The sequence below is a fragment of the Strongylocentrotus purpuratus genome, unplaced genomic scaffold, assembly GCF_000002235.5.
Source record: "Strongylocentrotus purpuratus isolate Spur 01 unplaced genomic scaffold, Spur_5.0 spur5_scaffold_14, whole genome shotgun sequence".
Taxonomy (NCBI): Eukaryota; Metazoa; Echinodermata; class Echinoidea; order Camarodonta; family Strongylocentrotidae; genus Strongylocentrotus; species Strongylocentrotus purpuratus.
Genome location: NW_022145599.1, coordinates 20,276,803 through 20,291,947, shown reverse-complemented (window position 1 = coordinate 20,291,947; position 15,145 = coordinate 20,276,803). Strand labels below are relative to the sequence as shown.

Sequence of the window (15,145 nt, the reverse complement as noted above, 5' to 3'; positions counted from 1 at the left end):
AATATTTGTGTAAATTTTCATGTAAGGAAGTTGTTTGTCTTGTGTTTCATCATAAATTTATCACAATTTCATTATGGAGGAAGGGTACAATATTGTGACTGGGGTAGGTGTTTTTGTATTCCCACTTTTCCGGGGTATATGAACATGTCCGTTCAGAGATGCCATATCCCTTGATTTCGCCCCTTCTTTACCCATTGTCTGACTACAAACATATGCTTTGTCCTCAAAATTAATGAATTGAATAACAGAAAAGACCCCAATAGCAAATCATGTATTTAATTGCATTTTTTTAAAGCTATAAACGTGTTTTGCATTTCTTCCCCCTAACATTCCTAACTTGAATAAACATAATTCGAATACGAATGACAGGACTGGTGTTAATTTGAATGATAAAAATGACGCCTCGACAAGTGACGATTAATTTGAATGCTAGTCGTGCAGTTTTTTAATTGAATGACAGATCTATGAAATGCTTCGTCCAGAATCCTAAATTAAATACAAAATCGGGAAAATTGAATGATATTTGGCATGGCAAAGCTGATCTGCGCTAACTTAAATGCAAAGTAAATGAATTCGAATGACAAACTCGCGAATTTGGCCGGGAAATCCTATATTATACTCATGCTATGTTTAATTGACATTGTACATACGTCAAAGGTCTTTAACGACGCGGATGCGGAAATGGATTATCCCACATCTGATACACATGATTACAGCACACCCCAATAACACACAATTTATCCAACCCACTCACCTCGCACTAATCTACCTAATTTCCTATACTAATGGTTTGTTTACTTTACATAGTACATAATTCCAGTTGGCTGCATCAAACATGTATTGAATGAATAATGAATGGGTCTTTTACAGGACTTTCTTCAGTTTTAAAGGCATTTTTGATAATTTCATTTGCTTCTCGTGTAATGTAGACTATATAGAACTCAATACATGTACCTCTCGACTAGATTTGATGGTAATGTCCTGAAAACGTAACGCTTGTGACAGCCGCATTGCTGAGAGTAAATGTACTAATAAAATAATTGATATCTTTGTTAAGTTCCTGTATTATTTTATTGCTGATCATGTACTCGGATCTGGTTTGCATGAAATGCGTTTCTTGGCTTCCCATTAGAGTAGGGAAGCTTCACAATTAGAACTGTACGAGTGTACCGTGAGCATTAAGCATACAACTACCGATGAAGCAACATTTTCACGACATACTTATATCGACCTTATAATAATAGTGATACTGTATTTCGCCCATGTGGAACCTAAGCATTTAGTAAGCGTAATGTGCCAAAATATTAATTAATGCTTTTCCTTGAAATAACTCGTTTCTTTTACGCGTTTTTGTATACTTCATGATCAATAAATGAATCGATTCTCCATGTCCTGTTGCTAAAAAAAACAGTGGAATATACTTTCTCTCTTGATGGAATACATTTTGGGGAAACAGGATTTTATCACTAACAATTATGATTATACTGACGACACTAAAGGGAAAAAATAACTTTTGTGCCCTCTAATAATATTTGCATTATTTCTTGAAGTTGACGGAGTTATAAGTAGATATAAATGGCGTATGAAATGTATGCAAACAAAGTGCTATTTCACTGTGATTTATAGTAATGTGTAACTTTATAGCTGCATTGTACATTACATTCATTTCAGAAATAGTAGATAGAATTTAAATTCATCTTTTCGGTTGAAATTATCTAAATTGTTTCCTTTGTAGTTGTTCCTTTGTAGATTTCCATGGTAATTACTCAGTCTGCACGCACGTATATCGTACTGTATATATTTAAAAAAAGTATAACAATTTACCATTGTTGTTGGACATATCATTATGTCAATAAGTGGTCCATCAATTTTACAGGTTCCCCGTTATTGTTTCGAATGTGAAAAACTACACGTAGATCTCACTTTTATGATGATGAATATACATGTATTCCACAATATTCTTCTATCAAAAAGGTGGCGTTAATAATAAAGAGGAGGGAACAATTATGGCTACTCAACTGCTTTAAGTCTTATTATGTTTTTGTAATATGCATATATAAATGCGATATCAATACAATACAGAATACATATATTCAGGATTGTTTTTCTTTCTTTTGGTTTTGTTGCTATGAAATTGTTTTATAGAATGTTAAGTTGCCCTTATTCTTCTTATAGGACATGTATATACTTGAAGTCGGTATGCCGCGATGGTAGTTAGTGTATCTAGCAAGACGGCGATATGTTCTCTGAATGCTAATACGAGGAAAAAAAAGTACAAGTAAACTGTTGCCACTTTATTATCTCATAGAATGTTCCTTTTATTTTATTTGGCTTGTATGTATTGCTTAAATTCAGTATACCGCTGTGTTAAGGGATCAGTAGGTTTTGTCTATTCCGCCTCACAGTAAGACGGGAATTGTATGTTCTCGGAAAATTGGAATCTGAATGGTCATACAAGGAAACAAGTACAAGTACATGTATCATGAATGGCAAAGTGAAGTGTTCTGTACAACTACTATCTATATCGGCACTTAAGTAAATATGAAAACAGCCCAGTTTACTCTGTTGAAATTCACATGTTTCTATTCTTTAGATTATATTCAAATGCGTACTTTGAAAAGTCATGATTTTAGCTGCATTTTTGTGTGTGGAAATTAAATGTGATAAAACCCCCGCACTTAATTTTTGTAGCGTGTTGATCTGTCCAACGAAGTAAAGGAGTATCAAACATATGTTAAAGGTGACATTATTTTTATTTAAAGGTGACCCATGCAATGCACATGTACATTCTACAGATCTGTATAGGTCTGTAAATCAACAAAACTTTTGATTGTTTGATAAAAATAAATATACAATTAACAATTATCTGCTATTTGTCGTCAGTCTGCCAAGCCCCGTCCTATACAAATCCCCTAACACGTTCGTGCCCTTTTTGATATCACAGCAAGCTAAAAAAAAAAGCCGAAGTAGGTGCACTTGCAATTTAATAGCATCTAATGTTTTCGCAGAATACCATCTAAAACTAATTTTGTTTGTGATACAACTGGAACCTGCATGTCTGACATTTCAATGGCTGTTGAGGTTGTGAGATATTGTGTAAACAAATGATTGTTGACATTCACTGAAGATATGAAGGTTCAGACCGACAGTACACCGCATGATAAATTGCATTATCCCAATTGATTGATTGATTAGTTGGTTGCTTTGATTCATATTTCATACAAATAATAACGAAGAATAATACATTTTACAAAACATTTACATTTCTTTAAGTAATATGGAAATAAAAAATACTGAATCATATTAATTAAAATCATGAAAGAACGTTATGTAAGTCATTTGGTATTAAAAATCGCAAGTGAACCTTTTAAAAGCTATAGGCTTGCTGCGGGTAGGTTCCCTGAATTAAACTACTGACTTGATATACAGGAAAATTCAACAACAGAAAACACATACACCAGACTGAGACATAAAGATAAATGAAACAAAATACAACATGTTACATCTAAGAGTGGTAGAGAGAGAGAGAGAGAGAAAAAAAAGGTGAGGTAGAGAGAGAAAAGGGAATAAATAAGTGGATAGATAGGTTGATAGATAGATAGTAAGGTGGTCAGATGGATAAAGATAGAGAGAGAGAGAGAGAGAGGAATGGGGGCGATAGATATTAGCCAAGAATCAGTCGGTTTGGAGTCGGTTTGTTGGTGTGTCTACCTGGGAAATGACATGAGAAAATCAATTCTTCAGGGGGAAAAAAAAGGAAAATGGATGTCTCCGAGACAAAATTTTGATCGGCTTCATAGGCCAACTTTACCCCCAAAATGGGCCTACCGATTAATTTGGTATTTGTATGGAAAACATAAATATACCCATGGCACATATTGACACAGATTGCGTCATATTTACATTGACTTGCTTGGTACAAAAGGACGTGCTCACATGAAACGGGCTGTATAGCCCCTTTTGGACCCCGTTACGTTGAGAGTCATGCCAGCCCAGACAATGGTCAGGTAACATTTTTTTCTTATTCAGACCCAATTTGTGTATATAATTTCTGTAATTCTTTTTTTGTTAAATATTATCGCTTAATGACCATGAGTAGTTAACGCGACGTAGTCTAATACCCCCGGATACACTAATGTATGCATGCTTCGATTTAAAAAAAGAAACATCTTGACAACCCCACATCCTTCCAGAGACCTGCCAGACAAAGCATCAGATAGTGTATGCAAAATGCATGTCATTTAAAGTCGTGTTTTTATGCTTAGAAGGCAAAGAAACACAAAAGTCAAGCGATTAGTATCGTAACCAGGTGTTCGGGAGAGAAATATGTATATATTTATAAAATACATCAGTAAACAGGTGTAGGCTTGTAAATTTTACTTCATAATTCTAATGATGAGGTGAAGTTATACAATTTATACCCACAGGTGAATATTTGGAAATGTTCATTTCATTATTAGAAATGATGCTAACGGTCACAGGGTGAGTGAAAGACTAATTTTGGAATGCTGTAAGATGACGGTAGAGGATAACCTTTCGTCGTAGGGGAATCCCCATTAGGTCATCGAGGTGACTCTCGCGCAGAACGCGCACACACAGGTACACACGTAGCTACCCCTCGATTGTGAATGTGCATAGACCTCTACCAAAACGTTCATGTTGTGTACATTCACCGACTCGATTAATGATAAATGGGTTTTGGTACTTATTTTTTTATTCGAGGCGGAGAACGGGAGGCCATAGTCGTCGAAAGATTCATTCAACTGACCGTTGAAATGTAACGGGTGAGTAGACAGTAGACACACTTATTAAACGTTGTATTTTTCATTTGTTATGTGTGGGACGTTATAATATTATTTATATTCACTTTCAGCTTCTTTGGCTGTGTCATGATTATAAGACAGCTGCATATTAGACGTTGTGTTCGCTTATCGCAAGATAATTATCATATTTCACAGTGAAATAGATAAATCAATAATAATGAATAATACTGTACATCATTTAAGGATTTCTGTTGTTCTTGCTTGTTGTCCCACGGTATACGCTCCTGGAATATCCGGTAGTATTCTCATACATATTTCCGGTTGAAAAATAAACATAATGTTTCAGTCAAGGTTCACAGAGCATGTAAAAGTAATCTTTCAAGGGCTTGGCAGTCTCTTTCTGGTACAATTTTACCAATCCCATGTTAATATTGTTATTTGAATGTAAACAAAATCTTTGTAACTATGGCTCGTTCACTTTTTGCACTTGTTGTTGTTGTTGTTGTTCTGTTTGCATTTGCCAGGCACCTTCCTCTCTTTTGTATGGCAGGTATTCGCCAACGTGGTCAAATAGTTTAGTGCAGAGAAAACGCTTCGGAAAATAACCGTGTAAAAGAAAAAAAAATTATTTGATTTTATTCATTGATTTCTTTATCATTTTCCCGGAAAAGGGAAGGAGTGGAGGGGTTGGGGGGGGGGGGGGTTCAGACTTGGTTTATACTGGGGTGTACAACTGAAGTCTCCAAACCTGTACCCATTAATTCTAAGGTTCATTAAGGATCAATAAAAGTGTAACCATGGTCAGGACTTTCGATGGAAAAGTGAAATGATTTCAATGTTTGCATCTGGGATTTGCACTTGAGCGAGAATTAGGGTGAGGTGTTTTTATTCTGAAGAAAAAAAGTGATCCATGATTAAGGCCGAGTACTAAAAGTTGGTCCATACTTATAGAGCTTCAAGCGTAGAAATCATTCCCCATGTTTATGATTATTTTTGGGGCCCCAAAAGCGACTGAAAGTAGGAGCACATCCCTGTATACCTTATTAGGCGAGCAGGGCTCCCTCCCTATGGGTGATTATGAACAAAATATATGGTTGACATTTTGAAGCTACTGAATCGTATAAAAGGAAAGGAATATTCATATTGTGGTTTTACAGAAGGAAAACAACGCCGGTAAAAACTTATACTCGCAAACTTCAAATAGAAGGACATTGAAAGAAAGAGAGAGAGAGAGAGAGAGAGAAAGAGAGAAATAGAAAGAGAGAAAGAGAGAAGAGGGGGTGGGGTGGAGAGAGAGAAGGGGGAGAATAAAAAAAAGAGAGGGAGAGAGACGTGATAAGAAGTGGATCGTAGAGGAAATAAGGACACAAGGGTCTAGATTTTAAGCGGTTGACATATAAATATTACAATTTAATGTGTCGACTGATCAAAATTCGTATGCAAGATAACAAAGCTCAGCAATTGTCATTAGATCTTCGTATAAATTCATTGATATTTTTTTGTTCTTTGTTTGTTTTTTAATCTCACTGAAATCATTCATCCAATTTTCCCGTCAGAATTTGACAAATATTGCTTTTAGATTGATTTTAGATTTCCTTTTGGACTATAAATTACTTTTAGATAATGATTGCAGAGTACACGTATACCAATTATGATAAATTTGAAGCTTAATTTCCTTTATACATGTTAGTGAATAGAGTCAAATTTTACCAAAAATGAATATACGTTCTTCTTTATATCTAGAGCTAGAGTTACTTCCCTTGAACACGTGGTAATTTCATTCGGATATGGAGAAGAACAGCGAGGAAATGCAGGGAAACGGAGAAGGAAATGAAACAGATGGTACCAAAGAGGAAGAAAATATGCGGGCTGCAGACAGCGGAGATACAGAGAATGGCGTAGTCCAAAATGTGGCTGATGGTATCAAGGCAGAAGGTCCTGAAGGTGGGCATATTCGGCTTGAGTTATCTGCGATTGTTAACTTTGTTGAATTCATACGTGAATATAAGCTGTGCAATTACTTTTGCATAATTTCAAAATGAAAATTGTACCCCGACCCGACCCCGACATTAGAATGAATAATCAAGACAATCAATGTTGTGTTATTTCTCGATATTTAATGATATATAACATAATCAAAATAGTAAAGAAAAATAGGACTCTTTATTCTATTCTTTGCTCATTAGGATTTACCGACCAGACAAGTTAAGTAGTTGCATATTTCTCCATCATTTTGCAATAATCTGAGTATTAAACATAACCATAAATGTTCTTTTTTGCAACTGTCACTATTGTTCGCAGTAAAAGAATGGACGGTTTATTCAATTCTTTGTTCATAAGAATTTACCGATAACATTAGCAACTTTAATTGTATTTCTTTCCATCATTTAATCTGCTTAAACTCTAAATATAACTGCCATTTTATTGTTCGTGGTATATTTCTTCCTTCATTAAGTGAAGAAATTGAGAGCTTCAATTCGGATACCGACTCTCCTGAAAATCACTTTGAGTTAAACAAAATATTTGTATTTTTGTTTACACCTTAAATGAAAAGTATTTTTTTAAAGGAATGAACATCATTTTTGTTGTTACGTGACTTTATTGTCCGTTTAAAGATAAAATAGAGCTCTAGACATGCAGTATTATGAAATCAATAATTGGGACAGATTGGTTATGTAGTAAATAAGAATAGGTATTTAGTGTAGGACTTTGTAATCGTCAAAATGATACGAAGTTGACTCGGTCTAGTTAAAGGGCACTGGCCCTTCACGCAAAAATAGGTATGTGGGACTACTCACACATGTGGCCTGATAAGTTTAGTCCAAACACGTCAGGAATTTCTCATCATATTTCGAATTTGAGGGTATTTGTCTAAGCGTGGCAAAATATCCCCCTTATGCGTAGACTAATTGCATGACGATCTCTTACCACATTTAATTACAATTATATTCAAATATTGTTGAATCTTTTGAAGTGATGTTGCTGTGAGTATCAGTCCCTGAACAGTTCTCATTTAGTGGTGATTTATTCCATTTGGAAAATTATTAAGAATAGTTTAAAATACTCAAACATTATTGTTGCCTATGCGACAATCTGGAGAAAAATATCAAGTCCCTAGAAGTCTGCTAACTTCTGCTTGGATACTTTTTGGATACAGAGTTCGAGGAGCTGAATGCCACTGAAGATAACAATATTCCACAAGGGAAGACAGACCAGACAGATGCCTCGAATTCAGAAGTCTCAGAGCAGGCGGAACCTGTGTCGAATCCAGGTAGGTTTGAATTGACCAACATTCTCACACTTAATAGTGAACAGCGTTAAACCTCTGTGGCGTGTAGGCAACCAACGATTTAAAGTTGTCACCCCCTTAATATATTGCAAAGTAGACATGTACTCGTGTGCATTCCTTCTTCCGTTTTTACTTTTCATTGATTGTAGAGACGGCATGACGTAAACATTTATATGAAAATGAAGTCACTAGAAGTCTGTTAAGCAATACTTGATAACTTTATTGTAATCAGAAATCGAAAAACCAAGTATGAAGACCCCAATTCATACAGCAACATAATGAAGTAAATGTATCTAGAAGCAGGCATAATAATGTTTATTATTATAATAATAATAATAGTGGGTTCTAGTATAGCGCTCATGTCTGTCAGACTTGACACTCCTGGCGCTCCCGATTATACATAAATAAATATAAATATATATATATATATATATATATACATATTTACTAAAGGTGTATTAAATTTTTTTTTATGAAAGGTCAGTTATCGTGGCTGCTAAGTGAAGCGAATTCCAACTTGAAAATGTAAGCGTGATTGTTGAGCATGAATTTATGTTAAATTTCCACAAAATTTATTTACAAAATAAAATACTGCATGACTCTTGCACTATCGAACGAGAAAGAACTTTGCTATTGCGGTATGATAACATTTTTAGCGATATGATTTATACGCACAAAATCTCGATTTTCCCGGGTTTTTTATTCTTCCTTAATCCATTGTCACACATGATTATTAACATCTAATTACTACATGTATCATATCAGTACAGGTTAGTCGTACTTTCATTCAAAAATATTCACATAATAAATGTCATTTTAGATACTCCTACCGAGAAAGATGGAGAGGACCTCTTTGAGTATGTCATCAAAGAAATTCCTGTATCCATCTCAGTGTGTACATCGGCGTATGACTTCAACGTACAAGGCATTGTGTACTTCTTGAGAGATATCATGAAAGATCATCCGGAACTGATCAAAGAAGTGAAGGTCCATGCGCTACCGTACAACGATCTCGATCATTATAAATTTCCAAAGGAAAACCCAGTTGATGTGATGCTTCTGTGCCACTCCATCAACAACAGAGGGTTTAGAATCACAGACGTCATGGATGCCCTGTACGATGAGTACCTTCCATACTGTGCGAGGGTCGTAGGTAATCACTGATCCTTCCTAAGTAGAACGTCTTGCAGGTGATGCACTGCAGGAAAGTCTGTTTGCATGATTTGTAAGATGGTGAATTAAGGGATGTCGCGAGATCATTTGGATTGTAGGGTTTGTCTGACCACATTTGCAGACAAGCTAGCTGAATATTCCCCCAAAAGGGTCGTCATATTTCCAAATTATTTTCCAAATGGCGACAAGGGCAAAGGTAAAAAGTGGAAGTGGCTCTAAATATATGCAACTCTTCCCTTCACAGATTATTTTTTTCAACGAACAAAAAAAAAAAAGTTTTTGGACTTGCCGATAAAGAGCAAAATGTAAAAGATTGAAAACAGAGATTTTCCTGGGGGGAGGGGTGTGCAATTTTCAAGACATCCTTCGAACGACGCCCCAGAAGTTCGTAGTGTGGCATTTGTTCTTTATTGATAATGTTTTGTGTGTGTGCGATTCTGTGTAATTCGATAGGTCTGAAAAGGGGCATTGTTTACGATCATGTTAACAAAATAATTTGTGATTATTAAAAAGTTCACGACAACATAATGTCCATATAATCAATTCTATGTTGTAAAATTCTGGAATATTTTTTTCTATTTTCGAAAAATCCTGTTTTCTGACATTCCAGGAAAGAACAAGATGGGGGTGATCGTCCATGACTTTGATGATATGAGAGAAACAGTTCAATCATCTCGCATGAGTTCATTCAGGTACAAGCAACCAAAGGCCTTCGAGACTACCAGCCTTCAGATAACATGTGGACACATCAAGGAGAAAGAGCAGGTCCTAGAACAGATGCAAGAAGTAGACCGAGAAAAGCTCCTTGAGTTCCTGAAGAATGCGTCAAAATGTCCCGAAGAAATGGTTGCGAATCCAAGCTTATTGAAAAAGGCGTATTCCAGTAAGTTACATATGGACAAAATCTGTTTTTTTTTCTGCTGTGATTTTCTTTTAGTTCTTCATTATATGTAATTCATAAACAAAGGCTAACAAACATAGCCCATAAAATGTCAATGATTTATGAAACTAAAGTTGTCTTTATCCGCTCTAAACCCTCATCCACTAACGACTAAACGAGTCCTGGAAAACCGCGCTACCAGCAATGATGTGATCTGACGATTTATTGACAATCACTTCATATAGCAAATGATGACATTCACTGGGCAAAATACATGCCAGCAGAGTTCACAGTGATGCAAATTGATGCTTGAATGCTTTTGATGCATACACTAATCTTAACTCACAATTCCTTTATGACCCTCGTGGTACACAATCACAATACAAATTCTACCTGAACTTGTGTCCGTTTCTTGCCACAGTTTTATGGTTGCCTGACATATTACCCCAACCTTTGCCTCAAAAAATAAACTAGAATTTTTTGTCTCAATATTCATCAATCGATATTCATTTTATGTTGACAATTTTTGTTCATGTTTTGATTGAGTTATGGAAATCAAATTAGTTGAATTGAATTGAATTTAAAAGTGAATGAAATGTAGATATAAATATATAAAAGAAACCTCCATACCAGTATAAATATCTTTTTAATTCATTTATTAACGGGGGAATCCAGAATAAGCTCCGACAGCTTTGCGAAAAAGATGTTGAATGTGACGAAAAATATTTAAAGTATCGATAGCTGGTTGGACAATTGCCCTGTCTATCTGTTGTTGGTAGTTGATGCTTGTCAGGCCTGAAATGTTGTTCCCTTGTTCGGGGAGGGGGGGGGGGGGGAGCAAAGTTTAATTTCCGATAAAAGTCGCATGTCATGAAGCTGTATTGACATGTCCGATTTGTTCCACCTGTAATCTTGTCCTGTATATTACGTGTGTCATGTATGATATATACAGTATCTTTTTCTCTCTCTTTTTCTCTGTGAAGCTCTTTACTTATTCTGTGAATCAGTTAAGGCGCAGGTAGGGGGCAGTCAAGATAGCACATCCGAAGGATCTAGCGTGCATCGAAGTGAAGCTGAACGAAACGGTCATGGTACGTTTCGCAATGCCGAAGCTCAGAATGGCAATAAAAAGCGATTGGCGAATGAAAGGCAGTCTTCAACGCAACCCAGCCAAGCGAGCATGTACGTAACAGCGATTAAACTGTCCCACCTTCGCAGTAATTCACCAAATTAAAAAAAGCTCTCAATTTTCCCGAGATATCGACCAACAGACGCCTGTCAGTGGGCTTTCCTGCTATAAATCATTAAAACGATGTCAGAACGTATCAGTACGCAATATGGCAGTATGTCGAATTCTTATCTCTCGAAAAGATTCGAGATTAAACGTGATTCTTTCAACGGAAAATAATTAATCCGCCATCCGACACAGTGAACCAACTGTCCAAGTGTCCATGAACGAAGGTTCGTTCGACACACCAAAGATTCTTCATAGCCTCTTGCTTAAGCCCACCTCCATGATATAATTTATAGATAAGAATGAGAACACCAAAAACCAGAATTTATTTGCATTTAAGCCCTCGATCGAGTAAGAAGCCGACTCGGCCTCAAATCGTAAACAATCGCAGTACTGATCTGACATCACTGCGATTCTGAGCCGATTGTTCTTTTTTATCCTGCAAGAAAGCACGAAATCCTTTAAGATTGAGATAAGTGTAATCATATCAATATTACAATTTCAGTTATTAAAAATGTACATGTACATGTTTGACTGATCATCACGTGCTATTGCATGTTCTTTCAAAATCACAGTCAGATTGTAGAGCTGTGCGATGGGCTACCTAAACATTCTTAAACAAGAACCAAGAAATATAATTTTGTAAATATAATTTTCTAAATATAACGTTAATAATGTCTGTTTTGTAGGTCAAACGAAGAAAGCTACATCCGGTGGTTCTCACCAGACACTTCAAGCTAGCGTGGATGAAAGGGAACTAAATCCATCGAGGGAAGCATCTCCCATAGGACAGCAAAGACCAGGCACATCTAACTTGGCGGCAGCGGCACACACCCATAGTTCACCATCGCCTCGTCGTATCTCAATCTCAGTCTGTTCTTCCGCCTACGAGCACAACGTCGAAGGGTTCATGTCCAAGCTTACCAAGTTGCTAGCCGCACAGCCTCATATGATCGCCGACGTCCGTTTCCGGAGCCTACCGTACAACGACATAGATTCATTCAGGTTTCCGTCAAACGACCCCGTTGATGTGATGGTCCTCTGCCATTCAGTCCAAAATCGAGGGTTCTCAATCACCAATGTACTGAATGCTCTCTACGAAAAATATCTGCAATATTGCCATGATGTGATTGGTAAGTTAATACCTTTTAAACGATGACGTTGTAATTTTGATATCGGTTATAGCTCCATCCATGTTGACAGATTTCTTGTTCGTTCTTTCTTACGTTCAAGATTGTTTCATCAAATTCCTAATCTTATCTGTTTATTTTTACAATTTGTTTTCCCCTTTGGTACATATTCATGATAAGTTACATTTAAACTCTGACTTGAGTGTTATGGAGTCGTACTCAAAATAGAGACGATCTTCCCTCACGACTAGTTTACCTACCATCTTTAGGGTCCTTTTTCCCAAATAATGATCATGCTTTCACTCATGAAAGTTTATACTGTAACCTTAGCTTTCATTTAATTTTTCCAAACTCTAATTAGTTTATCGTCGTTCAAGAGTCGCTGCAGACATCAAATGTTTTAATCAGGACATAGAAATCGGCTCGAAAAAAAGATATTACAGATGAGAGTTTAAATTTGATGGTGAAACGATCGTAGATCAAATCAACATCTACCTCTTCATTTTCCTACAATATTTCAGGAAAAAAGAAGCTGGCCGTGATTGTTCACGATTTTAGCGACTGCAAACCACAGACCCTTGATGTCAGGATGGAATCGTTCAGGAGGTCACAACCTTTGACATTTGAGCTCGTTGACACCGTGATCGTATGCGGTAGCCTGGGGAAACCAGGCAAAATAGAAATAAGAGATGAAGATATGACACGACTTACAACCTTCTTCTTCGAGAACAATGCCGACGATCAATCATTAATAAAAAGCCTGCAAGGCACATCCGGCGGTTTTCACCAGACACCACAAGCTAGCATGGATGAAAGGAACCAAAATACACCGAGGGAAGCATCACTCATAGGGCAGCAAAGACCAGGCACATCAGACGCGGCGGCAGCGGCAAACAACCGAGGTTCACCTGGCCAGCAGCCCAAGGCTTCTAGAATGACTGTCACATCTGCACCACTAATGTCAACACCATCGCCACGTCGTATCTCAATCTCAATCTCTGTTCTTGCACCTACGAGCAGAACGTCAAAGGGTTCATGTCCCAGCTTACCAAGTTGCTAGCCGCACAGCCTTATGTGATCGCCGACGTCCGTTTCCGGAGCCTACCGTACGCAGACATTGATTCATTCAGGTTTCCGTCAAACGACCCCGTTGATGTGATGGTCCTCTGCCATTCGGTACAAAATCGAGAGTTTTCAATCACCAATGTACTGAATGCTCTCTACGAAAAATATCTGCAATATTGCCATGATATAATTGGTAAGTTAATACTTTTTTTAAATGACGTCGTAATAGATTTCTTGTTTCTTGTTTCCAATGTTTAAGCTTGTTTTATGCAAAGTGTTATCTTTTTAAAAATCTGTATATGTTTATTTTGACAATTTCAATTGGTACACAGTCATGATTATGTATAATTCAAATTCTGACATAAGTGTTGTTGGGACCGCGCACATAATAGAGACGAACTTTTTTCACGACTAGTTTACCAGTTCAAGGGATCTTTCTCCAGAATATGGTTCATGCATTAGCTCATGAAAGTTGATACTGTAACCTTTAGCTTCCATATAATCTTTCCACACTCTAATCAACTTACCTTCGTTCGCGAATCGCTGAAGACGTCAAATTTAATAATCAGGACACCGAAATTGGATTGAATATAAACACAAATCAATGTTCAGAGTTTGAAGTTGTCTTTGAAACGATAGTGGGTGATAATAAAAAATCTACCCTTTTCTTCTTCTTTAATATTTTAGGAAAGAAGAAGCTGGCTTTGATTGTCCATGATTTTAGCGACTGCAAACCAAAGATCCTTAATGCCAGGATAGAATCGTTCAGGAGGTTACAACCTTTGACATTTGAGCTCGTTGACACCGTGATCGGATGCGGTAGCCTGGAGGTCCCAGGAAAAATAGAAATGAGAGATGAAGATATGACACGACTTGCCATCTTCTTCGAAAGAGCGCGGTTTGAGCCCAAAAACAATACTGCCGACGTTCGGTCATTAATGAAAAGCCTCCGAGGAATGTTCAAGTAATAACCAGCAGAAACTAAAAAGGAATCGAAAGTAGGAGAAGAAGAGGTAAAATCGACGAGGGCGCAGAAATGGATAATATTTCACATCTGTTACAAGTAATTACTGCAACCCCTGACCCCCCCCCCCACGCACACATAATCATTTCTCCCCACTCATCACTCACAAAATTACGTGATTTGTTATCATTATACCCTGTTTACATGACACTGTACATATGTCAAAGGTCATTGTGAATACATCAAAGGCCATCGTGCATACATCAAAGGTCATTTTACTTTCGCCTAAGGTCATTCTTTATATATCAACGTTTTTCCTTCCCACTCAACACACACTATTTTATGTGACGTCTTATCCTTATGGTTAACCAAATCGTTATCCTTGCCATTATAAAGAACAGCCTAGTGCAATCTTTTTCCTCCATTTTTTAAACAACTTTTGGAGGGCTTTCATTTGCTTTTGTCTACATTACAATAAATTAGTGTAATGTAGACTATAAAACTCAATACATGTACCTCTTGACTCGATTTGATGATATTTTCCTGAAAACATAACGCTTGTGACTGCCGCATTGCTGAGAGTAAATGTAAATATATATATATATTCGTGTATTATTTCACTGTTGATCGTGTACTAGGAACTGCTT

General features: G+C 36.8%; 1 protein-coding gene across 2 annotated transcripts; it reads left to right on the top strand.

Annotated features, from left to right (window-relative positions):
• Positions 1–4,564: 4,564 nt before the first annotated feature.
• On the top strand, positions 4,565–14,879 carry LOC100888337. Of its 2 annotated transcripts, XM_030984426.1 has the most exons (9): positions 4,565–4,784; positions 6,507–6,707; positions 7,921–8,034; positions 8,873–9,205; positions 9,836–10,108; positions 11,089–11,196; positions 12,029–12,472; positions 12,991–13,727; positions 14,222–14,274. In XM_030984426.1, exons 2-8 carry the CDS (start codon positions 6,551–6,553, stop codon positions 13,527–13,529), a joined length of 1,968 nt encoding a protein of 655 aa, XP_030840286.1. In that variant the 5' UTR covers positions 4,565–4,784; positions 6,507–6,550; the 3' UTR covers positions 13,530–13,727; positions 14,222–14,274. The 2 variants fall into 2 exon arrangements, with proteins under 2 accessions (XP_030840286.1, XP_030840287.1); XM_030984427.1 differs by lacking the exon at positions 12,991–13,727 and having other exon boundaries at positions 14,222–14,879.
• Positions 14,880–15,145: the final 266 nt, after the last annotated feature.